We start from the raw sequence: 25,759 nt of genomic DNA, 5'->3' as shown, positions 1-25,759 counted from the left end.
TCATCGAGCTTTACCTCAACATGCATATATGCATGTAGGTGTAATTCGTTCCATGGGCTAGTCTACTGTACTCATGTAGTTAGCGTTGCAGGGATGTCTTGTCGAAGTTTCAGGTCGTATGATATGGTTTGGCTGGATCAAGGGCTTCATCTCGCTACTACATTCCAAGAAACTACAGCTATGAAATCGATGAGGCACTACTGCAATTCAACGTCATACTCATACCAAATATCCCAGCCTTCTATTCGTACCTCAGCTCCATAGCAAGGCCAGGTCGATCGACATGTAGTCTACTGTACACAGACCAAACCTACCCCCAAAGCTAACCACGAATCTGACATCAGCACATGACCTCTCCTCTACAGTACAGACAGAGAACACAGATACCTAGCTTCGCACTCGTTCTCAGCACAGCCCCCCAACGCACTCCTCTCAAACATACACACATACATACAGACACACATACATAACAGACACAGCCGTCTCTACGTACCACGACATCAAACCTGTCCGATGCACCAACGCATCCCCGAAACAACAGCTAAACCACCATAAATCAACCAATTCATGATGTACTGTACATCCAGAGCTGCGTACTCCATCTTCCCGCTGCCTTCCGAGCCTTCGAACCCGTCCAGACTACCGTCCCGAGCCTATAGTAAATGAGCTTCCTCCGTGTAACATAGCCAATTGATGACTTGGATTACTCGTAGAATGATCGATGTGAAGAAATTGACCGCCGATCAAGTAGTGATCGACCCGGTCTAGCCTGCCATTCTAGACATCGAATCCAATGGCTTCTCTTACTTCAGGTGTTTCAGTTTGATAGAAGGGTGGGAGACGGTTGGCTTGCGAGGCTGCAGGCAAACTGCATATTACAATGAGGTATTATAATCTACTTAGGTATTTAGCACGGAGAGGGGGGAGGGATATAACCGGGCATACTCATATTTTCTTGTGTTTCAGGATCCCTGAATGGCAGGGGGGGGGGGGGTGGCCTTATGCTTGGCATTCCTATGAGGATCGGCCCTTCTCGGAGGGTATATTTGTTTCGGATTATAGTCGCGATAGCTGGGGTTGATGGGTCGGGTTCATACATGTATTAGGGAAGGCAGAGCAAGGTAAGCGACGATACTCATCTACGAAAGCAAGCACACTAAATGGATGTGAAAATTTGGATTCATATTGCATAACTCGTACATGGACGATGCTAATTATCCCCGCTCGTAAGCTTTTGCAAAGGATGCTTTTATTTTGTAGGCATGGCCAACGAAAAAATAACGATTTTTGGCGCCTCTTGGGCTTCTTTGGGCACTCGGCCTTCCTCTTTTTTTTTTTTTTTTGTGCTTTTCTGGGTATATTTTTCTCTTCTTCGTAAGCTTCGTAGATACCGTTTAGTGTTCATCCCGTCATGTAGCAATTCCAGTGGTCAAGAGCGTAGGCAACACCACTGGCGAAGAAACTCAACTCGTCAGGACCAATGTTGACGGCATCAGAGGCCAGTCTCTCTGAGAGGATATTCTCAAGCTTGGTAAGGAGCTTCTGGTTGATGACGCTTTCACCGGGCCCTGTTGAAGTGCCCTTGACGTGGCTGAGATCAACAAGCTCGTTGAATTCCTCTTGGGCGACGATATTGCGGAAGAGCCCGATAACGTGGTTGAGCGCGTTATCGATATATGCACCAGTGGTGCCGTCTTCATCCAAGTAGGGTGTTTGCGCACGACCCGACTTAATGTCGTCAGCCCGACAGCGAAGGCGGGATCTGTACCCAGGATCATTTAGCCCATTAATGCCGTTCATGTAAGCAACGAAGAGGCTCTTGTCCAGGTCAACAGCATCATCAGGGTGCTCTTCCGGGAGCTGCTTCAAGGTTTCCAGGATGAGGCTATCGTCCCCCTCGTAGTCATCAGGGTGGTCTCCAGGACCTGTGCCCTCTTGCAGTCGTAGGGTACCTGATGCTCGTGCCAACTCCATCAATTCATGGCAGGTTAGCCCGGCCTCGGGACTTTCATCTTCTTCAAGCTCTGGCGCTTCGATATAGCGGATGTTCGCATCGAACTGTACATGAGCTCCGAACTCAATGATGAGCGAGCCGTCCAAAGACGCGGCGTCGTCATCTTCTACATCTGATTGGGACATTGTGTCAGAAATTTCATCCCACTCTGAAACTTCAGACATATCATCATCCGACTCATCAAAATTATCGTCATAGTCGTAATCAGATTCTTCAGATGCATAGCCAGACTCAGACTCTTCGGCTTCCTCGATTTCTGAATATGGCCTTTTCAGAATGGGTTTCAAGATCGACTGAAGAGGCGCCGTTATCGCGGGCACAAGAGCTGGAGCACCAAAAGGATTGGGAGCAGTTGTAGTAGTTATAGGGGCAGAGTATTCATCAGATGCATAGCAACTGTCATGGGAGATTGATATCTCCAACTGGGAAAATGTCGATGAAAGAGACTCCCATGACTTCTTGTTCATGTTTTGACTGCTCATGGCGATATTGCAAATGTCCCGATGCTGGCTTGTCCCGGAGATCTGCGCCGAAGCTCAAAGAACTGGCCCCGGCTGGGACAATGAACTGAGATGTAAACCGAAAGAGTTTAAATCCCACCCGTACCTGTCCTGGCGACTGGCGACTGGGAACAAAGAAGGTGCTTTATAGGACGTGAACAAAGAAACTTTTTTTCGCGTTCAAACCGTGGCTTCCAAGGCCCTCAATGGTTTTAAAGGAGTCCATCGTGAAGCAAAAAAAACTGGGTGAATAGATCACCTAGTGAGAGCCGAAGAGGCCCTGGACAAGAATAACGTTGATAGACATATTTGTTTTGTATGAGTTCGCTTCAGTTTCAATGTTGATAGAGGTTGTGGCACATGCACAAGTGGTCGTTCCCGGCGTAAGCAGTCAAATGACAACGTTTTAGTCCTTCTTCCTTCAAAATGCGGCTGTTTTTGATGGAGGATTTCGAGCGATACATATAGGCTGTGGACCACTTTTTGTAGGGCGACCGAGTCAAGAGTGCAGTATCTGACGGCAATCAAATACTACGACGCGTAGTGTTTGAACGTGCTCCTCAGTTTTGGGGACGTGCGATGGGGTTCTTGACTGTGGATAAAGAGCCAAGGGAGTAGTTCAATTCTCAATGAGGGGCAGGAACCGATGAACGACGCGCAGGCACTATAAGGTCATGCCCACTTTCCGTGGGGAGTCGTTGGCAATGTTGAAGCGGGGGCAGGGGGCGAGGGGTAGCTGATGAGCAGAACCCGTCGGCAGTTCTCGTAGACAGGCGCTTAAAAGAGCATAAGAATCTCGACCTGACTTCACGTCGAGAAGTGTCTGGAAAAGATGAGAATAGCACGGGACAATAGTGCTTGTGAAGAGAAGAGAGATTAGAAACAAGGCGAACCTCAACTGTCAGATTTCCGTCATCACCGGGCACCTGACTTGGGCTTATTGCCTCCCCTTCCGGCATTGGCGTCGGCCCGGCGTCGGAAATTCCCGGAATGGCTTAGCGCGCGAGAATCGCACTCGCGTCTTTTCCCGGATTGTCGTCATCCTGAGTCAGCTCGGAGTATCTCAATCCCGTTCCGCAGTCAGTGCACTTAATCTATTGACACATGCACATGAGGGATTGCTCTGTTGTACAGTAACATGATTCACATACCGAAAAATGTTGATCTGGATTCTGGAAGATGTCCTGAAAGCATTGGAAGTCCGTGTCTCCATTTCGTTAGGATTTAAGTTATAATGTGAAAGGTCGAGGGTAAGATTTTGGGTGACTTGAACTATGGTATATATTTTGAGAACAACGAGCATTTTCTTTACTCTATCTCAGGTTTCCATCTTTCATGGAAAACATGACTGTAACTGCCCAACTAACGTTGTGAGGGGTGGTATGATTCTCGTTTAAGATCGCCTGATACATAGCTATAATACACTCTTAAAATGGGTGATACGCAATGTCGCTCGAAGCTGACATGGGTGCGCTCAGAAGCTCCTGCACCAAAGAGTAGCCCCGTCTTGAAGATTCAACCGATTGTACAAGAAGATAGGTTGCATCGACTCTCTTCTCAGGCAAGGAACGATGAGCAACCTATGATTGCCTCCGAAGTAAGGTTAGAGAGTGCAGTAAATGGACTGGTAGACATCAAGACGGGCGTTGAGACTACGGGCAGCCTTGGGGGGAGAGACGCTTGTTCTCGTGGCATGAGTCGCCCCTTGGACGGAAGTAGATTTGCCATCGAAGACCAAATTGATAAAAGACCAAGCTCCAAGCAGCGAGACTCAACTCATCTCTGAGAGGACGTCGGATTCCATGAATCCGGCTGCCAGTTCTCACCTGGACCACTGGCCGCCTTTGCCCAAGGGTCGTGCTTTGCAGTCCGCTTTTCCTTCTTTTCGTTTTGAGGGGCAGGAGGATCAGCCTTGCTTGTCTGTTTCTCAATCTTGGGAGGATTCATCGTCGCGTCGCTGGTCTGAGTAGCCGGGGCAGGCTGCTGAGTCTGTGGCTTGTCAAGATAAGAGGGCTTGCTTGCCCAACGCTCATCAGCAAGACGAGCCAATTCCTTGATTTGAATCTGTCGAAGGATGTCCTGCTGCTGTTCCTGGATCGATGGAGGGTCTGCTCGAACGTATCGGAGCCACTGGTGCCATTGTGCTAGAGTGAAGGCCTTGTCAGTCTCGAAAGAACTTGGCTAAGGAGAATGACTTGAGGTCGAACTTCGGGCTGCAAGCGTGGTCGCAGCCCGGGGGCATCACTCACGGCTAACTTCGACATCGGAAAGGTGGGTCTTCGGATCGCATTTGACGATGCGACGATATCGGTTGGCGTTCAAAGCATCTTTAAATTCCCAATATGTGTTGCCTTTGAGATCGTGGCCTGTCATGTGCGTCGCAATGTCAGCTCGGGTCTTGCTGCGAAGCGGTTCGACAGAGCGGACATACCGACAAGGTAGGAAGTGCGCCACGGCAACTTCAGGCTCTTCCATTTGAACCAGAGACTATTAATTGGACTCATTTACCCGATAGATCTGTGAAATAATTGGGAGAAAAAGTGTCAGGCAGCAACCGGAGCGTCTGTGTGATGAGAGGCAGTCACTCATCCACTCAGAACGGAGTTATTTGATGGGAATAATTACTGGAAGAAACAATAAATTGCGGCCGGACGTCATCGGCGCATACCGGCCGGTACGAGAGATACGAAAGGTCGTATTGGCTGCGTATTACGAGGCCCAGATTCCCGCATTCCGCCTGTTGCCCTCGTTTTCTCCATGTGTGCGCCCTCGACTCGACTCTACTTCGACTCTCCTGTCCTTCTCCTCTGCATGATCAGGAGTGTGTTCTCTCTCGATCGGACTCGCTTATCTTTCTCTTCTAGCAAGCCATTCTGTGCTGATCCCTTCACATTCCATTCCAAGCTCGCATCCGTTCGATCCGCCAGTCTTCTCTCCTAAGCCACCCCTGTGACGTACCGCGGTTCGTCCCACTGCAGTTAGGCACTATATAAACAGAAGCCCTACACTGCCCCCCCTTTCCACCCCCTATTTCAGCGCCAACTCGCATCTTCGGTGCTTCTGGAATCCTTCTACATGCTTCAGACTCTGTGAACAAACACGGCTGAGTGTGGTACAATGGCTTCCGTCACATCCTTGGACAAGGACCTGCGCAATTTGCGCTTGTCCCGCTATACCCCGCAAGCAGCCGCGGAAATCCGCAGCTGGATTGAAGAAGTGCTCCATGAAAAACTCCCCGCAGGCGATCTTCTAGATGCCTTAAAAGATGGAGTTGCTCTTTGCAGGTAAGATCTGGAGTGTCCCTCTGGAGAAATCCTTTCCAGGGATCGCAAACTAAACGCAGCCACTCACAGACTCGTCAACCTCGCCGTATCCCCGGGCGTCAAATACAAGCAGTCATCCATGCCCTTCGTGCAGATGGAGAACATCTCCCACTTTCTGCGCGCATGTCAAATGCCACCCCTCAGCCTTCCCCCGCATGACGTCTTCCTGACCGTCGATCTCTACGAGGCCAAGGACCCCGCCCAAGTGCTTCAATGTCTCACCTCGTTCAGCCGACGGGCCAACGCTCTCCAGCCCAGCAAATTCCCCTACGCCATTGGCCCGCAGTCCAAGGGCAGCTCCCTCAGCCCGCATGTGACGGGGTCCAGTCAGGGCGGAGCTTATACACCCACCAAGTCGCGCGGATTCGGAGATAGCAGCTCGAGCCACACGAGTCCGGCGAGGTCACCGCAGTCTGTAAGCACCTGGAGCAAAAAGTCGGACGAGCATACCACGGCCCCCGCTTGGAACATCCACCAATATGGCTACATGGGTGGAGCCAGTCAGGGAAACCAGGGTGTCGCATTCGGTGCGCGGCGACAGATCACCACCGCGTCCCCCCATGTCCCCAGTCTAGCGGAGAAGGAGAAACGCCGGCGCGAAGAGGAAGAGAGAAGACGGCTGCAGGAACAGGAGGAGCAGCGCCGGCGCCAACAACAACAGGAGGCGGATGAGGAGCAAGCCCGACTTGAAGAAAAACGCCGCTGGGAGGAAGAAACGGCACGCACGCGAGAGCAGGAGCGACTGCAGGTGGAAGAGGAACGAAGGCGCTGGGACCAGCAACAGCGCCAATGGCAAGAAGAGGAGCACAAGCGTCAGCAGGAGGAGCGGGAGACGGAGGAACGGCTGGAGAAGGAGCGACTCCAGCGTCGCGAAGCGCAGGATAGCCGTCTCAACGGACAGTTCCTCAGTCAGTACCAAGCGAGCATGGCCGGGTCCGGCAAGCCCGCCGCGACGTCCGAGTCGCAGGAGCGACAGCGCATCCGACAGATGGAGCATGATCTGGAGCGGGCCAAGGAGCGCGAGCGCCAGTACGAACGCGAACGGCAGGAAGCCCGCGCAACGGCGTCGCCGTCCCCCGAAACAGCCCGGAGCCCGCGGCCCGTGCCTGTGCCTCCCAAGCCCAGCTACGACCTCTCGTCATTAGAGCAAGAACGCAAACTCCTCCGCGGCGAGTGGCAGAAGCACCAGCAGGATGACGCACCCACTCCAATCGCCGAGAGTCCCTCCAGCCCCCCTCCTCCATCCCTACCGCGCCGCCCTCTCCCCGAACCCACCGAATCCAAACCCGCTCCTCCTCCGCGCCCCCTTCCGGACCCAGCAGCCTACGCCACCGCCAACACCACCACAAAGGCTACCCCCCCTCAATCCCCAACCCGCAAACCCGTGCCCTCAGAAAGCCGCGTCGACCGATTCCTGTCATTCAACAAACCCCCGACCTCCCCTAAACCCACCACCCACCGCCCCAGCGACTTCACCACCACCGCAGAAGTCGACGCCGAGAATAGCCGCCGCCTCGCGGCGCAGCAGAAGACCAAAGCCGGCGGCTGGGCCTCCAAGTCCCTGCTGGAGCGCGAGATGGAGCGCGAGCGCGAACGCCAGCGCGAGTGGGAGGAGAGCCAGAAGCAGACGCAAGAAGCCGCCGCCAGGGGCCTGCGCGATGGCTCGCTGGGCACGGGACCCGGCCAGGGCGCCTGGGACGTGCACCAGTATGGCTACATGGGCGGCGACAATCAGAACCGAGGCGGTCCCGGGCTGGGTGTCGGCGGCGCGAGACGCCAGATTATCGGGCACAGACCCTCCCAGTGAAACTTGACCTTCCGGCCTATCTCTTTTCTAAGAGAGCTTCAGAGACTGGACTCGTTTCTTTGCTGTTGGAGAATTTGATCTGGAAATGTAGTTCGGTTCATAGTAATATCGGAATCTGGAGGTTTTTGTTTTTGAGTAAGGGGATGGAAGAGGTTTTGTCCTGTATACCCGTTTTGTACGATTTTATTTCTTTCTCGCTGTGAGCATAGTAACTTGAAATTCATATGCAGTTTTGTGTGCGCTGGCGGTTGCGGATGGATCCGGTTGGGAAACCCTAGCTTAGTGAACTCGGACTCGAATGTAAATACCAGATCTTAGGCAATCTTGAAACCCATAATGGATGCATGAACTTAGTTTCGAATATGACTTGTGACAGTAGGTAGGGTATCTATTTGGCTAGGTATGAGAAGAGCGTTCACAAAAAATACGTCCGAAATATAAAAGCAACAATGAAACAACATGAGAAAAGAAAATGACCGGACCTATACGCAGAATAACAGACAGACAACAAAACACCTTGCTTCCCCCCAAAATCGCAGCAGGAACCGCTAACTCCAACATAGTGGCAATAAATGCCCAGTTCAAATCGAAGCTACCGTCATGCCATGCTCCTCATTCCCCTGCGTGAGCGGGATGATCTCGTCGACCAGCAACCACAATCTCCGCCCGCTCTCCAGCAGCCACGCCCACTCGATGTCGCCTGCGTGCCGGTCAGCCTCCCTCTTTTTGCGCCCGTCATGGGTCGGGCGTCCCTCGCGGGCCATGATCCCCGTCCCGACGGCCTCTTTCAGCGTCGGCGTCACGGTTAGCATGTCGTTGTCGGCGAGGAGGATGATTAGTGTCTCCAGCGTGATTGAGATTTTGGCGTTGTCGGCCGAGGAGTTCGTGTTGGCGGCGTAGGGCAGGAAGCAGTGTTCCAGCTTGGCTTGGCTGAGGTATTCGTCGTCTGTGTCGGGGGCGGCGGACTCGCGCATGCGGAATAGCAGGTACTCGCAGAGGGTGGTCAGAGCCGCTGGGGTGAAGTGCGGGAGGGCGGTGGGGCTGATGAAGGCTTGGTAGGAGGGGAGCGGGAGGTGACGGATGTTCTCGGCGAAGAGGTGGTACAGCTCTTCAAGGGAGGTGAAGTGTTCTGGGATGGTCTCTGAGACAGTCGAGAGAAGGTGGAGGAGGCGCTGGCGGAGGGTGAGGGAGCGCATGCCGCCGAGGGTGCAGGGGTCGGCGTGCATGGTGGCTAAGTGCTCCGGAGGGATTTGGTTATCTGGTCCATAGCGTTGAGAGGTGGGATCGGAGTATTTGAACGTCCCAGTTGGTGTACCGTAGTTGGCAGGTGTCATGAGGTTCGCTGGGGTGGTGAAGATGGTAGGCTCTGAGTGAGTGCCTTGGGGACGAGTGCCTCGTCGGGGTCGCTTTGACTGCCGGAGGGCAACACCACCACCTCGCGGAGTCCCTGTGCCGCCGCGGCCACGACCACGACCGCGACCGCGTGTTTGCGGAGTTCGTGGCAAGATGTCAACGTCGTTATCGTTTGTCGTGGTGGAATCTTCGACATCGATACTATCCTCGTCGTCCTCATCGTCGGTCAGATAGTCCCCGTATTGCTCTGCGTCAATGTTGACCTGCATCCCGCGCTTCTTACTATTGGCACTGTGCTTTTTGCCTTTCTTGAGCTCGTTCTCGAAGACTTCGCGGAACTCATTGGAGCAGGTGATTCCCCCATCGGCAAAGATGGACCTCACAATTCGGCGATTACGGCCGTAGACGGCGCTGCCGCCCTCGATGTAGCGGCAGATGAGACTGTCCTTGAGTATCTGATCGGCCGTATCATTTTTCTTGGGTTTGGTACTGCGTTTTCTGACGTCGACATCACTGGTACTCGTGCTAGATTCCTTGATCTCTGTCCACTGCCTACGGCGCTCGTTCCAGTCACTTTCGAGCACCTCGCACATGAATTCGAGCCAAATCCGCCAATGTTCCCATCGCTCGTGATGTAGGACAGAGCAATTGAATGCCCAGCCTACAGCGTGCCAAAAGTCCTCCGCACGGGACCATATAGATTGTGTCTTACCCAGGTCGAGATTCAGCGGCGTCATTGTCTCTTCTGTGACTGTGTTGGGGGAGGCAGGAGCGTCGTCTGCACCGCGACGTCGCCGGCCATGGCGGGATGTCTCGAAGTGGGTGAAGGAGAATGCGAGCCCAAAATTGGCAGCCTTGGGCCCAGCGAGAGCGTTTGTTAGGCGGAGGAGACGGAGGGCAGCATTAGGGGCTTCTTCCTCCTCGGCTGTCTTTGCGCGGGTGGTCGTCGAGGGGTGGATAAGGATGGTCGCGGCAACATGTAAGTGCTGAGGAGGCGGAACAAAGGCTGGGGTAGAGGCGATAGTGCCAGCGGTAAGAATTTCTAATAGGAAGTTGAGGGCTTGTGTATCTGACGACAGATCTCAGCAGTTGCGGACAAAGGAGTGGGTATTGTCAGAAGAAAACATACATAGCTTCTCTTCGAGGAAAATGCCGGAGTGCTCAACCAGCTCGAAGGGTAGTGGTTTGACAGGACGATAGAGAGGCGAAGCTGCCTCTGTACCATCTGGAATAGCCATTAGGATTATTTGAGACGATGGTGTGAGGGTAAAAGAGGAGGAAGAGATGCGATGCGCGGGGAGAAAGAATCGCGCCGATAATGGCTGATAGTCTTCAAAGAAACACGACGCTTATCGATAGCCGCAGGGAGCGTGTCGCAACACGTCCGGCTCACCGCCTGCCTCATTTGTCATGTATCAGGCATCAGAACAATGAGAGACTGCTTTACTAAGTCATAAGACAAATTGAAAGGGAATCCCTGTTACAATCTGATTATGGTAGCCTAAGTCAGTGATCTTGATACGCCCCAAGATGCATTTAGCAAAAGAAGAACTAAGCCGCCACTAGCAGCGTCTGGAAACAAAACAGAAAAAGAAAGTGGCGCTGCCCGGAATCGAACCGGGGCTGGCACGGCCACAACGTGACGTCATACCACTAGACCACAGCACCTGTTGTTGTGAAAGAGGTTGCAGCTTGATGATACAAGAGCAGCATCACAAGATCTAGATATATTGGAGCAAGCAACCCCAATTGCACTCTTTCTACTTCTGAGCTACTCAATTAGTTAACATCCTGCTTGTTTATAATCCCGACTTGGACTCCGCCTCTCATACTCTGACAGCAAAAACAAGTTGTACCTTGAAGGGTCTGAAGTTCTGAAGTCGCCATATCCTCAAAAAACTCACCAATTCCTGCTGAATGTGATCCATCAGCTCCCGCAGCATCTTGCTGTCAGGGCCATCACTATTGCGACCTCTCCATTGAAAACTGCGACTTGCAGGGTCCCACGATCCCTCCGTAAGTTCGGTAGGATATTCAAGCCTCCAGCCCCCCTGCCCTTTCAAAGTGTCGATTCCAAAGTGTATTTCATCAATAATCTGCTTGTAAGCGACTATAAACACCTTCTGCAGATTCCGATACCGTGCAAGCATATACCCAAAATGCTGCGGTCTCTCCCGAAGTATCTTTGCGGACAATGCAAGATACTTCAAGGGTGGATGTATGACGGGCTTGTGGAGCAGCTGAGGTAACCTCCGAATTGTCTTCAAATCCTCGTACCAGAACTCACTCCAGTATCTTGCTGCTACATAGAGTATGTCTGTTTCCGGGTTGAAGAGGCGGGCGAAAGTGGTAGTCCGTTCTTGACTCTGGCATGGCCAAAGATCGAGGCCTTGCTGGACTCCCCATGATAAAGCGATTTTGTGAGCCTCACGATTGACGAAGTAGAGCGGAATATTGATCTGGAGAGGGGCCACTTGGCCGTGCTGGAAATTAACATATCGTTTTTCGTCGGTGATGATGTCGTGCTCGCAGACACCACAAGTCCAGCGCGTCTGATTATAAAAGTAAAGAGGTTGTTCCTCGATGGGAGCAGGAAGGGCGTGCTCCCAGATCATCAAGCGAAGTTCGGTGGGGAGCTTTGGAAAGAGAGGGAAAGAAGTTGGTGCCATGGCTAGATATTGACCTTTAGTGTGTTTCCAGTAGGAGATATATGGTTCTCGGCGCCTGGGGAAGGAAAGACTTACTTAGAGGGCTTTGAAATGCTCGTTGCTTCCGGGTCTGAGATTCTGTAGTACTTAATTGATCTCCGGAGGTTGGCCGCTTCGCTTAGATGGCAGCTGCTCCAACAAAAGGCGTTGATATTGTAAGTAAGAAACCAGCCTTGTCTAACTGGATGTGTGAACAGGGTTGGTATGAGGATGGTTAGGCGTTGGTCTTAGATTAAGATCGAAGATCACTAGGAGGTGGTCCTAGCTCGTGGTAGAACTGGTAGTAACACCTCAATTCGAACGGTTACCAGATGAGATAGTAAGATCGATTTCATTCTTATGGTGGCTCAAGCTCACTGAAGATGACTTCCTCTCACGAGAAGCTCCATGATGAAGCGTCCAGCATTTAGTATCTGGACATGTCATAGTCTATACTCATCGAGAGTTTGAGCATAGAGAGAACCGTCTCACAATTACCAGAATTACTTTCTCCACAGCAGTTATAGCAACGCCCTTTCCTTTCCATACATCTTGACTATTACGTTGAGTCCTTGCTGTTCACTGCTGTCAGATACGATTTTCGATCGCAGCAACACTTATTGATGCCAAGCCTCACTTTCAAGACACTTCAGAGACAAACACTTTTGTGAGTGAAACTCACATGATCGACGCATAGGGGAAAACTTCCAGCAGATATCACTTCCCACCCAGACATGCAGCAGTCTAGCATCATACGAAAGTTGGACAAGGAGTCTGAGGTGAATACAACCATGAAACAGAGGTGTGATCATTGTCCCCTCGCCGAGCAGACCAAGACCTGAAGAAAAGCCATCACGTCCAAGAACACGGCGTAGCATCTCATAGCCAAGCACATGGAATAGTGATTGAGATGATTGAATGGTGAGATTCCGAGAAAGCCCGCGACATGCCAGTCTTACATTGTCAACTGACACTCAGTCGCGTGCCTGAAGTGAATGGCGATCCTCGTCTATAGGTGCCTGATGCCCTGCGCCTGACGCAGTCAAACCGACGTTGTACATGGGTTGCATAAAAGACGGCAATGTCGTGAAGACTACATGTTGAATTGTAACGATGTACTGGTATAACACAGAGTTCCAGCTTGATTTACCGCCAATTGCGATCTGCTGTGCCGTTTGTAACTGAATGTTTCAGCGTTCGAGCTGCGCACCCCTTTGCAATGAGCCCGGGCTTTCTTCTCTATATAAATCCTATTAGATGTCCAGGGAAGTCTTCTGTGCGGAACGCGGCTCGGCTCGTACCTTGACATCGTAGGAATTCTGTCACTTTTATGATCGTCGAGCCGCAACGAGGAATGTGACCAGGTCAGAAGCTTGCAAGTCTTGATCTATTGGAGGGTAAGTCTCCGAGTGCTACTGTAGGATCCGCAACCCGCAAAGAAAGTTTCGGATGGTTTACTGCATCTCACGTGGTTCAACATCTAGCATAACCTTATTTTTGAGGTGCATATCAGGGTTACACGCTCTTCTGTTTGTACAATATTGCCCTCACAAGTGTATTGCTCTACTAAGTCAATCAACAATGGGTGTGTTCAGGGATGAAGAGGAGGTGGAGGGGAACTGTCTTCTGCTCAATCGTACAAGAGTGAGCAGGATGGCGAGTCAACATATAAACCCTGAACTCAGGGCTTTGTCCCCATGAAATTGAGGATAACCAAGTTCCTTAAGCTAAGATAATCGTCAATCATGATCTGGAATACTATTATTCAATTTGCTCTCGTTGTGCTCAGCATTCTCCCAGTCTGGGGTCTCCCAGCTGTGGACGTTGACCATGCCGAACCTCAGGCCTCCGACAAATATGTCTTCGCTCACTTCATGGTAAGCCAAAGCAACTTACACTCTTCAGCACCGCATAGCACATGAATGCTAAGTTCTTAGGTCGGGATCGTCGAGAACTACCAAGTCGACGACTGGATCGCCGACATGAAAGCCGCCCAAGCCATCGGCATCGACGCCTTCGCCCTCAACTGCGCCAGCATCGACAAATACACCCCCACACAACTCGCTCTGGCGTACCAAGCCGCGCAGCAAGTCGGCTTCAAAGTCTTCATCTCCTTCGACTTCGCCTACTGGACCAACGGCGACACAGCCAAGATAACAGCTTACATGCAGCAGTACGCCAACCATCCAGCGCAGATGCAATACAAGGGCGGGGCAGTGGTAAGCACCTTTGTGGGTGACAGCTTCAACTGGGGGCCGGTGAAGCAGGGCACCTCGCACGCGATCCATGCCCTCCCACACCTCCAGGATCCAGCCGAAGTATCCAGCAACAACGCTCGATCCGCCGACGGGGCGTTCTCCTGGTACGCGTGGCCCACCGACGGCGGAAACAGCATCATTCAGGGCCCGATGACGACGATCTGGGATGATCGGTACGTCAAAGACCTAGCAGGGGCTACCTACATGGCGCGTAAGTCTGTCTGAATCTGCCCCGGTGCCGCAGTTTGCTAACACAGCGAGGGACCAGCGGTCTCGCCGTGGTTTGCCACGCACTTCAACAGCAAGAACTGGGTGTTTATCTGCGAGAACCTGCCGACGCTCCGGTGGGAGCAGATGTTGACACTGCGTCCCAGTCTGATTGAGATCATCTCGTGGAATGGTAAGCACATACACTCGTCTCACTTTGGATGAGCTAGCAGCAGGGCCATTGCCCCTGTGAAGATACCATACCTACACTGACCTGTAGACTACGGTGAATCGCACTACATCGGCCCCTACTCCGCCAACCACAGCGACGACGGCTCCTCCAAATGGGCCAAAGGCATGCCGCACGATGCCTGGCGCGACCTCTACCAGCCATACATCGCCGCCTACAAGTCGGGCGCATCCACGCCCCGTGTTGATAAGGATAGCCTCGTTTACTGGTATCGTCCTACTCCGAAGGGTGTGTCGTGCCCGGAGGATAACCTCGGACCACCCAACGGGATCAACATGCTTAGCGACAGTATCTTCGTCGCGACTATGTTGACCAGCCCGGCTACGCTGACGGTGACCAGTGGGTCGAATGCACCGGTGAAGATTGACGTGCCGGCTGGGATCGTGACGTCGAATGTGTCGATGGGCGTGGGCACGCAGACGTTCACGGTGAGCCGGAATGGGCAGACGATTTTGAGTGGGCAGGGGGGCATGGCTGTGCAGAGTCAGAGCAAGTACTATAACTTCAATGTGTATGTGGGGAAGATTTCGGGGGCTTGATGGTGGTCTTGTTTAGTCTGGATAGTGAGAGGGTTAGTCGTTGTCTGCTCGGAATCCTGTTGAGTTGAAGGAAGTTGCCGCTGGAGGATCTTAGGATGACCACTTAGTATGACCTGCTTTTCAATTACGACGGTCTATGACATATTATTGCTAAAATGTGTAGCATTATTAGTAGTCACCGGACTTATATGGTGGTCATAATGTACACAACAGACCGCGCAGAGCCGTAGTCTGATAGAACTAGGGCTACTGTTTACTGTTTATACTCCCTAAGTCTCGGTATAAGGCCACCACGAGGGAGGCTTCTAGCCAAGCTCTCCATCGTTCTGACATATCAACGCACTAAGAAGATAGCAAGACGGCGTCTTAGCTTAACGAACTACTAGTACGTCTATCTCAACTACTCACAAAGAACAAGAAGAGAAACGAACAGGACAACCTACAACAGGCATTACCTTACAATCTACAATACAATTCGACATCGATAACCAATAATCCATTTAAAATAGCATAAAAATCAATCACCACCTCTCCCAAACTATCCTTCAACATCGCCCAGAACAATAGTCCAAAGCAAGCGGTTCGACAGCAGTAAACCACTCACCCACCGAACCGAACCCCAGAATCAAAGCCGAACACTAGCCATAGGCACCCCCCAAATCTTCTGCCCATCATGCCCATCCCCCTCAAGATTATCCTCAATCTCGGTCAAAAAATCCACCAACACCAAATCCTCAGTCCAAAAATGAGTGATCCTGCCCCCAGCAGCCCACGACACAACCCGATACTCCCTGGGCACCTTATCCCCAGCCGCATCCCCATCCCCAGTGATCGCACGAGCAGAGACCCGACGCATATCCTCAGTGAACAAGCGCATCCACTTATTCCAGCAGATAACGCCACCGAACCTCTTCGCGCGCGGGTAGTTCTGCCGCATCGCCCAGAGCTTCGAGCGGAGGTGGTCTGTGGCGCGCTTCCACTGCGCCTCGGACGGGATGGCCGTCTGTGAGTCGACGGTCAGTCTTAGGACGGTTTTCTGTGGGCTGCTGAGGAGCGTGCGGAGCCAGGGGAGCTCCGGGATGAGGTTCTCTTCGTCGCTACCCCCGTTTTGGGATGGGGATGGCGGCGTGCGGGATCGTGATGTCCATCCTCTTCCGCTGGTGCCATTCATGGTTGGGCGCCTGAGCAGGAGGGAGATTTTCTCCGAGAGGGTTATCTTGGGGTCTTCGGGGTCGCTCTTGGGTTCTTCTGTGTTGACGGTTAGTTGGTTGCTTAGACTTGGGGGTCTATGGGGGTTGTAGGGTAGGGGGGGGGTGATGGTTGATTGGTATTGGTCTGGCTTTGGAGGAGAAGGATGGGGCAGGGTGGTGGTGGTTGAGGTTTATATAAAATTCAGATACCGTTGCTTTGCTGGCGTGCACCGGCACGTTCCATGGTGATTACGCTGGGCAGCAAGCCTTCTTTAATGTCAACTGGAATGGTTCATAAAGAAGGGTTGCTTTGCGTGCGTGAGTACAAGGAGCTTGCGCTCTCTGGATAAAGCGGAGGGACTGGGGTTCTCCAGGATTGAAGTATAGGATTTGTTTATCAGAATAACGCGCCAAAGTATGCTCACACCTCTACTTATAATGCTGCAACTGTGTATGACATCTGGAAGAACAGCTCTTTGTCAAGTGCCTAGAACACAAGAAGTCATGGCCGTAGCAGATCGATCAATGTTGGCACTGCAGTGCGCGAGTGCTTTGTACTGTACAATAGCAGCTCTATGAGCTGGGTAGAATTTTCGATTGCGACATCGTCTTTGATGCGAGATACCCGTTTGTCCCCCGTTTGTCAACTCTGAGTTCAACGGCTTGTACCAACTGAGTTTGAGTTGTCTGCCATATAGACGAGAACGCCCCACTGAGGACATTGCACTCCTCCGGACAGTGGTGTGCTGCAGGGGCAGGTTCAACGTATCATCCTGCACCCTGGAAGTAGAAGCCATGCGCAATCCTGAGGGTAAGTTGCTGTGAAAGGTGAGTGCAGACCCCTTTTTACTCATCCAAGGCCATCCCCTAAGAGCCACGAAACCAAGTATGCGACGGTCCTACACCACGACAGAATTACACCGACGAAAATCGCCAGGAACTAATGATGAATAGGATAAATAGGTGGTAGGTAGAGTGTAGTGATGATGATGATGATAGTGAGGATAATATCAAGGGTAAAGAAAGAGAAGGTTTATGCCCCTCCGGTTCCATCCCCTATTTTTGGTTCTTCATCTAGTGTCGCCCGCCGTCCCCCTTTAACGCCATCGCCCATTTTCTTCTTCAGATATATGAAACCACAATTCGATTTGTCTTCATCCCATATTCGGAATGGGAATCCCCGGGCCGAACCGAGGCAGCCCTAGTCTATCCCTCCTTTTCCCTTCACTGCGCATGGAAGGTACCCTGAAAGAGACACCGGTACAGATTGAAAAGATGAGATGCCCCACTTTGAGTTTCCCCGATGTGGGCGGAGATACTATCCCAAAGAGGGGTAATGCTTGTTTCGATGAAAAGGGGGACATGAAGGTGAATGACAAAAGACAACATAGACGCCAAGCGGAGAATATTAGCAAGAATGGAGAAATGAGAAAGGGCAGGAGGACAAGTCTGGGAATTGAAAACATGTGAGTTGGATTAGAATAAGGAAATTCGAGGGGCCGGAGAAGAGAGCGGCTACTCCTCGGGAATGTCAGAGAAAAGCCCTATTCGCAAACGGTGCGACTATAAAGCATGCCAGGTTAATATGCGACACTTCCATCTGAGAAGGCTGGGGCAAACTTACGAAGGGCAATTTCGGAATGACAACCCCCAACGTGGCAAGGAAGTTGATGGTGAAATACGTCAGGTCGTAGTGGGTGTAATGCGTGCTGAGGAGAAAGAGGCAGATCGGCACGCAGAGCAGGAACTTCTTAGTCGGAGTATATTGGTCGCCGTTGTCGATCTGCTCCCACATGTTGAGGTTGTCGTACGCCCCGGCATTGAATTCAAAAGGGATGCCCCGCACCCAGTGAAACATGATGAAAGAGCCGAACATGTAGCTGATGTTGGTAAGAGTCCAGGAGGTTTCTTGCGAGACTCCGGGAATGATGTCGTAGAAGATCTTCAGAGCCACGATCAAGACGAAATGGATGGTCCAGGCACCTAAAGAGTCGTCGTACGACCGTCAGCCACCACGTCGATTATTTGCTGGGTTGGCCGCCGCAATCACCCCCGCCTTTCTTTGTTTTCCCCAAGGGTCGAAACTCACCCTTAGCATTGACCCAGTTCGCATTCAAATTGGGGAGGGCGGCCTGGTCGCTGGTCCGCTCGATGGACTCGGGAGGCTCTTGATAGATGATACTGCTCGACCGTCTCCTCCGCCCAGCCTTGCCTGAAGACATATTGGATTCCGGAGTTAGCCGATGCCGGCCAGTGTCGACCTCCGGAGGGAAGGAGATGGCACGAGGGACGAGTAAGGAAGACACTTTGGCGGTATTCTCGGGGGGAGACGAGGGGAGAGTCGGAAAAGGAGGAGGTGGAAATCTTGGTACGAAGCAAGAGAATCACAGATAAAGGAGACAAGGAGGTGAACTTGATAGTAGTCGGGAATGGAAGGAAGAGAAAAGAGAGGATAAGGAAGTTTGATCAAGGAAGACAACAAGAGTGAGAGAGAGAGAGGGGGGGAAGGGAGAGAGGAAGAGAGAGAGAAAGATTAACAGGATGGGGAAGCTGATGTTCGGACAGTCGATTAGAGGCGACGGCGAGATCTGAAGACGATCGGCGAAGGTGGTTGGTCACGGGAGCACCGCCGTCGTATTGCCGTTACCGACTGTATTCTATTTTTCTGGATGACAGCTCAACAAAACAACAACAACAACGACGACAATAACCACCAAGTCTGTACTGTATTGGTAACGGGTTTAGACGATTTCAGGTGTGATAGAAAGCATAAGAACACACCATACCAAGTAAGTCCGATATCGAAGTCAAGAAAAAGAAAAAAAAAAGTGGGAAGATGACAGATGCGCCGGAGTCCGAGGGGCTCCAGGAGAGGGTCAAACAGGCCAAACAGGCCAAACAGACCAAACCGAGCAACAACAGACGCCTAAGAATAGATAAAGCCAAACCAACCGAACGGTCGGCTGGAATCCAGACGCGGGCAAATCCATTAGTTTCTCGGCGATGGAATTGTTCTAGACGCCCATCGATCGGCTGCAGCTAATCTACAAGTCATTTTAGAGGTTTGAGAAAGCAGGTATTATATATGTCTTAACAATAATACATATAATAATTAAGTATTAATATTGCCAGGCTTGTTTGCAGTTACTAGGTAGTCATGGGACGGCGCGGCGACATGGGTTGCCTACCCAATCAGGACGGTTAACCTGGTCCCTACCGCCTTCCGTAAATTTCCAATCATGCTCTGTCGCTCGGCGGCGTTGTTGCACAATTGAAGCACGGCCAATTCTCCTCAGCTTTCGGTTCCCTAAGGTTTATCTTCGACCCCGGGCCTTTGACTCTCCTTTTCCCACTGGATATCTATCCCGCGCAGCATGTCTGCTCCCCCGTCCGATGAAGGCGACTCCCGGACCGCTGCCGTCGGCTCGCGCACGCAATTGAACGGCTCCTCCAACCGCTCCTCGCGCCAAAGTTCCCAGGACCCGAATCCTCATCCTCGAAAGCGCCAACGACGCAACGGCAATCCCGATGAGCGCAAGGTCGAGGACTTTGTGCCCCAGGGTGCGACCTTCAGCGCCAACTCTCTCGATATAGACCCTGACGAGACTTCCTCATCCGGCTCAGATAGCGAATCCGCGGGCACCAGTTCGTCGGAAGACAAAGGCGACGCGGCATCCAAGCCGCAGGCCGCCGCCGCCGCACCACCCATCAGTTGGAACAAGGGCAGCAAAAGTGCCATCAGGACGTCGCTGCGCGGAAGTCGCAACACGGGCGAGGAGAGCCAGAAGCCTACTGCTTCGAAATTCGACGTGGTCAATGACAAGTTCTGGCGCAGTCGGAGTGTGTCGACATCCTCGGCCGGCGACCGCGACGACGCCGCGTCAAGCAAGTACGACCAAGATGACGAGATGGAGGAGGGTGAAGTGGACGAGGCGGAGAGATCTGCCGACTCGAGCGATATACAGGGCTCAGGGGACTCGGACGATTCGGAATCCTTGGACTCGGAGGCTGATGACTCGATTTTGTTGAACATCGGGGACCGGGGTCCCGGCCAGAATCTTGGTCAGACTCAGGACGGTATTTTTACTCCAGATGGCGACGTTGACTACGATCTGGGCACCCGGCCGACGGCGAATGGTCGCAAGAGTCGCAGCACACAAGACGATCTCATCGATGGCGCCCCGAAGATGTCAAAAGAGGATGCACTCCGCCGATACTCCGAAAAGTATCCGACCGCTCCCTCTGTCCTCGCGGATCTTGATCGGGAAGACATGGACTTTCAGGCGAAGTATCGATTCTATGATCGCGACATCAACGCCATCGATCTTCAACTCCCGATCGCTTGTACGGAGTGCTTACAAGAGGGACATCTCGCAGAAGTCTGTCCCTCCAAGGAGGTATGCATGACTAACCCCCGATCAAGTTCTCATGCAGAGATAGCTAACCTGGACAGTGCGCCCACTGCCACGCCTGGAATGAACACCAAAGCAGCTTCTGCCCCACCTGGCGACGCTGCCAACGCTGTCGCGAGCGCGGCCACGACGATGACGCCTGCCCCTCCGCCCTTAAAAGCTCCGCCTCCGAGGTCCCATGCGACCTCTGCGGCTCATCCGAGCACCTTGAACTCGACTGCGATCACATGTGGAAGCTCGACCATCAACAAGACTCTGCGTCGCTCGGCCCTGTCCTCGTCTCCATCTCCTGCGCAAAGTGCACCAGCAACCGCCACCTCATTGGAGACTGCCCCTCCCTCACTAAACCCCTCGCTTCATCCACGTGGACCCTCCGCGGTATCGACGAGCGCATGATCACGAATATCAATTCGGTGGTGAGTTCGCGGCGCGGCGGCGGCGCGCGAGGCGGCCAAGGGCCCGGACGCGGGATGAAGATCCGCGGGCGGGCTGACCAGCAGCGCCAGCAGCGTGCACCATCCTCCGACAGCGACGATATGCTGAGTCGTCCGCGCCAACCCGTCAACCGGAACAATAACAACCGTGGCCACATCCGGTTCGGAGCCGGCATCGGCACGAACAATAGAAACATTGCACCAGCGAGTGGCGGCTATCGCGACCGGCAGCGGTCCTTGTCGCCGAATGGTCGTCCCGCTCGCGGTGGTCGTGGCGGTGGCGGCGGCAGTGGTGGACGAGGCCGAGATAGTTACCAACCTTCGGCCGGAGGGCGCGGTGGAAGACCACCTGCGCCTCCATCTCGGCCGGCTAGAGGGGGCGCAGGGGGAGGGGGAGGAGGGCGCGGCGGAGGCCGGGGTGGAAAGAGAGGAGGCGGAGGAGGCGGAGGGGATGCATACCGACCGCTGCCCAGCGCCGGTCGAAAGGCCTGGGACCGATACAGGATGTGAATGGTTGATTGACTCGATGCGATTGATAGATACCCCTCTACGAGTGGCCGCGGGTACATATGTATGTTTGCGTACTTGGCTATACCCCGAGGCGATTACTTTTTCTTTCTTTCTGTCTTATGGTCTTCGACACACGGAAAGGGCCACGGCAGGCCCTTTTCTAGAGCTATGTACAAATGCCACAAAAGCCATCGTCTTTTCTATATAAATCATTGAGCCGATACCTCCGGCATGGAGGCGTCGGTCGTGGGGAGTTTATCCCCACCCCTGTGGCCGACAAAGCCGCGGTCGAGAATGTCAACCAGCTCATCTAGCCGCTCAATGCAGAGATCCGTGTGCGCATGGTCTTTCAGATGAGCATTATGGTCATTGAGAAGGAGCACGGTCGCGGCCCCGGCCGTATGACCGGCCGTCATATCATCGAGACTATCTCCGACCTGATTCCAAGAGAATTAGCAAAAACATAAGGCCTACCACAATAGAATAGCAGGGGAAACGAAGAAGGGACGCACCATAATCAAATTCTGGCCACCACCCTCCAACCCCCACTCACTCGCAATATGCAAGATCCCCGCGGGATCGGGCTTGGGCATCAAGCCTGGCGTCTCGCGGGTGATGATCGGTAGGAATACATGAGCGGGGAGATGGTTCTGCAGGAGATTCGTCACGGGTGCCCTATAGTTATTACAAAAAAATAGGTTTACCATCTCATCAGCCAGGAAGTTGAAGCGTGTTGGGAAGAGAGGAAAAATCATACTCGAAGTTCCGCGTACAAAGCGCCCGCCGCACCCCCTTCGTCTCCAGATAATCCATCAGATCCACTAAGCCGGGTTGCGGTTGCTGATGGCGCATGGCCTCGCGCTCGATGGCCTTGATTTTGTTGGCGGCTTCGAGACGGGCGTCCGGCGTGGGGAGGCGGGCGATGTGGTGCAATATATCGGTTTGTTTGTCAATGCCCAGGACGGCTCTGTAGGGGTCATGCATGTTGTTTAGAGATGCTGTGCAAGATCTGGTTCTTTTTGTGGCTGGCTGGGGATGCGGGGGTGCGGGGACTGGGGGTTCTTGGTGTTTCTTTACCGCATTTCGGAGAACATATAATTCTGAGGAAGGCTATTATCATTGCGATTAGGTTGTTGATGTGCGTTAAGGGGGAAAGGAAGGGGTGACGCTCACCATAATGTGCCGTCTACGTCGAAGACGATGCCTCTCAGAGCTGGTGCGGAGCCATCTCCGCGGTTCTCCGCATGGTTGAGGGGGGCGAAGCGCCGTTGACGGAGGGGGGAACTGCTGGCTGCGAGAGTGGCCATGAAGCGAGGGTAGAGACGGAGTGGATTGAGGGTGAAGGGGAGCATTGAAGATGGGTGGCCGTGAGTCAATCGGTCTGAGTTCATGGGAGATGGAGATGGAGACGGTGGAGAGAGTCTGACGTTTGCGGGTCCGAGTGGCGCCGTGGCCGATAAGATAAAGACAGCTTGGGTGGAATGCGGAGAAGGTCGAGACAACTTATATACTTCAGTTATTTCCATACTTTTGTATAGACAAGAGGATGTTGCCAGCCCCTGTGCATGTATGCATGCATGCATACAATACAAAGACTTCAATTTGAAAGTCTATCCACCATGTGAAGACTGTCGGTTTAAGCAGGCGCGAGTAGTTCCTTCCTCCCACAACGAAGGAAGGACACACTCACTCCTCGCCCACCACCACTTAATCCATCCTCGACCAAAACTCCCAACCTGAAGACCACCTATCATGGATGCATTCACTATCTTTTTCATCTCACCATCCCCCCTCCCCAAGTCGTCCATAATTACAACCCACCGACCCGCTCAACCACCACCACCATCGAACCCGACCAACATGGCTGACCACCGCGATCAGCCCTCCCTCCCCGGCGCCAGTCTCAGTCGAGCCCTCCATCTGACCGGCACCATCCTGATGCTCAACCTGCTACTTTTCGTAGCCTTCCTGCGTGACATCGATCCATCCTCCGACATCACCCACCGCATCGGTCTCTGCCAGGCCATCCGCCGCAAAGAACGTCGGATCGTCCATCTCAGCGCCCTTATCATGGGCCTCGAATCCGCCGACCTGTCTCTCCCCGATGACCCGGAAGCTGCACAGCAACACCACCTCCGTCATTCCACTGTCGATGCCCAGGTGATGAAGAATCTCAACAGTTTATCATGCCCCATCACTCCCACCGAGCTCGAAGTGAGCGCCGGCTCACTCCACCAGAAGAAAAATACGCCGCAGCCATCCAAGGCAAGCGTCTTATCCACCCGAATATCAAACCGTGCGGTTTCGAAGCGCACCAGAGACAGCACTGTGACCAAAGGGGGAAGCGGAGGAGGAGGAGGCGCCGCCGCCGCCACCGCCGCGGACTCGACCCTCGTCTACCCACCGCGCGTCAGTGACTCGATCTACTCGGCCACCCTAAGAAGGAGTGTATCGTTGGGGTCGGAACATCGCCAGAGCACCGTGCTTCCACATATTCGCTACTCCGGGTTCATGACGGAGCGGTTGCGGTTCAGCGTGCTGAGCCAGCCGTGGTCGGTTGCCTCGGTCGCCGCGACGGATAATGAGGCGGCGCAGCAACGCGGAGAGCCGGTCGTGGTGGAGGAGATTGGTGATGATCGGTTGCAGCCGGCTTGCTCGGTAGATACCTTCCCCGGCCAGTTCCCGATCAGTGATGGGGTGGAGCTGAGCTGGTTGGCCACCGCGTCGCAACGTCCTGGAGCTGGTCTGGCCCAGGATGCAGAGAATGGCTCCTCTGATGCTGCTGGGGCGATCGGACAGACCTCTGCGAGGCCGTATACCGAAGCTTAAGTGCATGTCAGGCTCAACAGACGTGTGTGTATATCATTAACTGGTCTGTACTTTGGACTATACAAAGAATCATTGCTTCCGTTTCCTGAGCGAAAGCATCGCGAGGCGGGACATTGGGACTTTATATGAATATACAGTGACAGGGTGGGGAGGCGAACGCAGTCAGTGTACAGTATACCTTATACCTCCACAATCAAGGACAGTCTTCCAGATGAATGGCATGATCCACGTAGCCCATGGCCCTGACGAAGATCTGCGCACTCTCGAGAATGCGCTTCTTGCTTTCGCCGTGGGTGTGCATGCCCACAAACGCGCCGTAGGTGGAGTCGAAGTCCGCATGCTTGATAGCCTTCCAGATCTGGAGGACCTCATCCGGGGGCAAGGGAATCTAGAACGAAAGTCAGTCAGCCTTTCTTTCCCTGTTCCTCTTCTCCTGGCCTTCCCAACAATCCAACCCAAATGAATCGAAACGAACCATATTAGGATAAGACCACATGAAAGTAAACGACGCGGTCCCCGGCACCCGATCGACATGATAGATCCCACTAGGCACAGTGCCGATAGTATCAGCGATCAACAGGGTGCGCTGCGCACGCCACCACAGCACCGCGCTGCCGGGGAAATGGCCGCCCGTCTTGATGACCTGCAGCTCGTCCTCCCCATCCTCAATCCCAGAAGGACCATCGGCAAGCGCAGCACCCTCATCCCCCACTAAATCCGAAATCCCCAACCCCTTGCCCTCCCAAAAAACCTGCCCCTCCTCCCTCCGAACAACCCACTCCTCATCCTCAGCCGCCAAGAAAACCCGACACCGAAACGTAGCCGCCCACTCCAGGTGCGAGGCGTAGTAATGCGGATGCGAGATGACGATGGCGCGGAGGCCGCCGAGCGCGTGGATCTTTTCGATGGTGGCCTCATCCAGGAACGGGATGCAGTCCCATAGGATATTGCCGTGGGGAGTACGGCAGAGGAAGGCGCGGTGGCCGATGGCGAGTTTGGGGACGGTGTGGATGGCGATTAGGTTTGGGTGGGTTGGGGCCATGGGGTGGAATTCGTTGTGATATTTTGGTGGTGCATTGCTGTTGTTGTTGTTGTTGTTGCGGAGGGTGCGGAGGGTGGTCCATCCTTGGCTTTTCATTTATATATACTTAGTTAGATTTGGTTGAAAGAGGAGAAGGAAAAGGAAGGGGAAGAAAGAAGGAGGAAGCTCACCCCGTGGGAGGGATGAATTGGCGTGGGTCGTCGCAGATCTTGCAGTTGGGTGGTGGGGTTGGAGAGGGGAATTGCGTGCCGCAGGTTGAGCATATGATGAAATCGAGGGAGGAGGATGAAGATAGAGATGGAGATTCTTTTGAAGTTGTCATGGTTGCTGAATACGTTCTGAAGAACTCTTCCAATGCCAGGTGGAATCGGGGGGAGTGGGAGAAGCAGAGACATGACGATGTT

At 53.2% G+C, this 25,759-nt stretch overlaps 12 protein-coding genes and 1 non-coding gene across 13 annotated transcripts; 4 read left to right on the top strand and 9 right to left on the bottom strand.

Annotated features, from left to right (window-relative positions):
• Positions 1-1,401: 1,401 nt before the first annotated feature.
• Positions 1,402-2,496, bottom strand: BO97DRAFT_354910 (uncharacterized protein; the record flags this gene model as incomplete). Its single annotated transcript, XM_025692112.1, has 1 exon — positions 1,402-2,496. The coding sequence occupies one exon, from the start codon at positions 2,494-2,496 to the stop codon at positions 1,402-1,404; it is 1,095 nt and encodes a 364-aa protein (XP_025547285.1).
• Positions 2,497-3,870: 1,374 nt separating this feature from the next.
• On the bottom strand, positions 3,871-5,118 carry BO97DRAFT_408575 (uncharacterized protein). The gene is made up of 3 exons (XM_025695893.1): positions 4,946-5,118; positions 4,764-4,880; positions 3,871-4,658 (listed from the first exon to the last, which is right to left on the bottom strand). Exons 1-3 carry the CDS (start codon positions 5,016-5,018, stop codon positions 4,291-4,293), a joined length of 558 nt encoding a protein of 185 aa, XP_025547284.1. The 5' UTR covers positions 5,019-5,118; the 3' UTR covers positions 3,871-4,290.
• Positions 5,119-5,284: 166 nt separating this feature from the next.
• BO97DRAFT_480853 (calponin homology domain protein) lies at positions 5,285-7,969 on the top strand. The gene is made up of 2 exons (XM_025700779.1): positions 5,285-5,798; positions 5,868-7,969. Exons 1-2 carry the CDS (start codon positions 5,632-5,634, stop codon positions 7,642-7,644), a joined length of 1,944 nt encoding a protein of 647 aa, XP_025547283.1. The 5' UTR covers positions 5,285-5,631; the 3' UTR covers positions 7,645-7,969.
• A 256-nt stretch (positions 7,970-8,225) lies between these two features.
• On the bottom strand, positions 8,226-10,302 carry BO97DRAFT_446408 (uncharacterized protein; the record flags this gene model as incomplete). Its single annotated transcript, XM_025698645.1, has 2 exons — positions 10,127-10,302; positions 8,226-10,066 (listed from the first exon to the last, which is right to left on the bottom strand). The coding sequence occupies exons 1-2, from the start codon at positions 10,233-10,235 to the stop codon at positions 8,226-8,228; spliced, it is 1,950 nt and encodes a 649-aa protein (XP_025547282.1). The 5' UTR covers positions 10,236-10,302.
• A 292-nt stretch (positions 10,303-10,594) lies between these two features.
• BO97DRAFT_t247 lies at positions 10,595-10,665 on the bottom strand. Its single transcript has one exon. It is a non-coding gene; the product is annotated as a tRNA-His (tRNA).
• Positions 10,666-11,105: 440 nt separating this feature from the next.
• BO97DRAFT_308382 (2EXR domain-containing protein) lies at positions 11,106-11,666 on the bottom strand (the record flags this gene model as incomplete). Its single annotated transcript, XM_025691182.1, has 1 exon — positions 11,106-11,666. A coding segment is annotated over one exon (561 nt), but the record flags the coding sequence as incomplete, so codon positions are not given.
• Positions 11,667-13,245: 1,579 nt separating this feature from the next.
• BO97DRAFT_461939 (glycoside hydrolase family 71 protein) lies at positions 13,246-15,049 on the top strand. The gene is made up of 4 exons (XM_025699388.1): positions 13,246-13,561; positions 13,622-14,153; positions 14,211-14,342; positions 14,430-15,049. Exons 1-4 carry the CDS (start codon positions 13,430-13,432, stop codon positions 14,936-14,938), a joined length of 1,305 nt encoding a protein of 434 aa, XP_025547280.1. The 5' UTR covers positions 13,246-13,429; the 3' UTR covers positions 14,939-15,049.
• A 514-nt stretch (positions 15,050-15,563) lies between these two features.
• BO97DRAFT_428696 (uncharacterized protein) lies at positions 15,564-16,372 on the bottom strand (the record flags this gene model as incomplete). Its single annotated transcript, XM_025697317.1, has 2 exons — positions 15,564-16,186; positions 16,339-16,372. 2 exons carry the CDS (start codon positions 16,370-16,372, stop codon positions 15,564-15,566), a joined length of 657 nt encoding a protein of 218 aa, XP_025547279.1.
• Positions 16,373-17,643: 1,271 nt separating this feature from the next.
• Positions 17,644-18,350, bottom strand: BO97DRAFT_437898 (ORMDL family protein; the record flags this gene model as incomplete). The annotated part of the gene is made up of 3 exons (XM_025697879.1): positions 17,644-17,691; positions 17,753-18,111; positions 18,218-18,350. The coding sequence occupies 3 exons, from the start codon at positions 18,348-18,350 to the stop codon at positions 17,644-17,646; spliced, it is 540 nt and encodes a 179-aa protein (XP_025547278.1).
• Positions 18,351-19,418: 1,068 nt separating this feature from the next.
• BO97DRAFT_473261 (zinc knuckle domain protein) lies at positions 19,419-21,484 on the top strand (the record flags this gene model as incomplete). Its single annotated transcript, XM_025700219.1, has 2 exons — positions 19,419-20,525; positions 20,582-21,484. Exons 1-2 carry the CDS (start codon positions 19,503-19,505, stop codon positions 21,482-21,484), a joined length of 1,926 nt encoding a protein of 641 aa, XP_025547277.1. The 5' UTR covers positions 19,419-19,502.
• A 209-nt stretch (positions 21,485-21,693) lies between these two features.
• BO97DRAFT_437895 (putative haloacid dehalogenase-like hydrolase) lies at positions 21,694-22,791 on the bottom strand (the record flags this gene model as incomplete). The annotated part of the gene is made up of 5 exons (XM_025697878.1): positions 21,694-21,921; positions 21,997-22,159; positions 22,242-22,451; positions 22,562-22,594; positions 22,658-22,791. 5 exons carry the CDS (start codon positions 22,789-22,791, stop codon positions 21,694-21,696), a joined length of 768 nt encoding a protein of 255 aa, XP_025547276.1.
• A 553-nt stretch (positions 22,792-23,344) lies between these two features.
• Positions 23,345-24,313, top strand: BO97DRAFT_446403 (uncharacterized protein; the record flags this gene model as incomplete). Its single annotated transcript, XM_025698644.1, has 1 exon — positions 23,345-24,313. The coding sequence occupies one exon, from the start codon at positions 23,345-23,347 to the stop codon at positions 24,311-24,313; it is 969 nt and encodes a 322-aa protein (XP_025547275.1).
• A 70-nt stretch (positions 24,314-24,383) lies between these two features.
• BO97DRAFT_398860 (putative metallo-beta-lactamase domain protein) lies at positions 24,384-25,677 on the bottom strand (the record flags this gene model as incomplete). The annotated part of the gene is made up of 3 exons (XM_025694209.1): positions 24,384-24,701; positions 24,789-25,443; positions 25,526-25,677. The coding sequence occupies 3 exons, from the start codon at positions 25,675-25,677 to the stop codon at positions 24,507-24,509; spliced, it is 1,002 nt and encodes a 333-aa protein (XP_025547274.1). The 3' UTR covers positions 24,384-24,506.
• Positions 25,678-25,759: the final 82 nt, after the last annotated feature.

The sequence above is a fragment of the Aspergillus homomorphus genome (assembly GCF_003184865.1).
Source record: "Aspergillus homomorphus CBS 101889 unplaced genomic scaffold BO97scaffold_53, whole genome shotgun sequence".
Taxonomy (NCBI): domain Eukaryota; kingdom Fungi; phylum Ascomycota; class Eurotiomycetes; order Eurotiales; family Aspergillaceae; genus Aspergillus; species Aspergillus homomorphus.
This window is presented reverse-complemented; position numbering and strand designations above follow the sequence as displayed.

Coding starts and splice junctions, on each gene's coding strand:
- BO97DRAFT_408575 (XM_025695893.1), bottom strand. CDS start 5,018: ATGAGTCCAATTAATAGTCTCTGGTTCAAATGGAAGAGCCTGAAGTTG. Junction 4,881..4,945: donor GCGCACTTCCTACCTTGTCG/GTATGTCCGCTC, acceptor CGCACATGACAG/GCCACGATCTCAAAGGCAAC. Junction 4,659..4,763: donor TTCCGATGTCGAAGTTAGCC/GTGAGTGATGCC, acceptor CCTTCACTCTAG/CACAATGGCACCAGTGGCTC.
- BO97DRAFT_480853 (XM_025700779.1), top strand. CDS start 5,632: ATGGCTTCCGTCACATCCTTGGACAAGGACCTGCGCAATTTGCGCTTG. Junction 5,799..5,867: donor GATGGAGTTGCTCTTTGCAG/GTAAGATCTGGA, acceptor AGCCACTCACAG/ACTCGTCAACCTCGCCGTAT.
- BO97DRAFT_461939 (XM_025699388.1), top strand. CDS start 13,430: ATGATCTGGAATACTATTATTCAATTTGCTCTCGTTGTGCTCAGCATT. Junction 13,562..13,621: donor ATGTCTTCGCTCACTTCATG/GTAAGCCAAAGC, acceptor CTAAGTTCTTAG/GTCGGGATCGTCGAGAACTA. Junction 14,343..14,429: donor TGAGATCATCTCGTGGAATG/GTAAGCACATAC, acceptor ACTGACCTGTAG/ACTACGGTGAATCGCACTAC.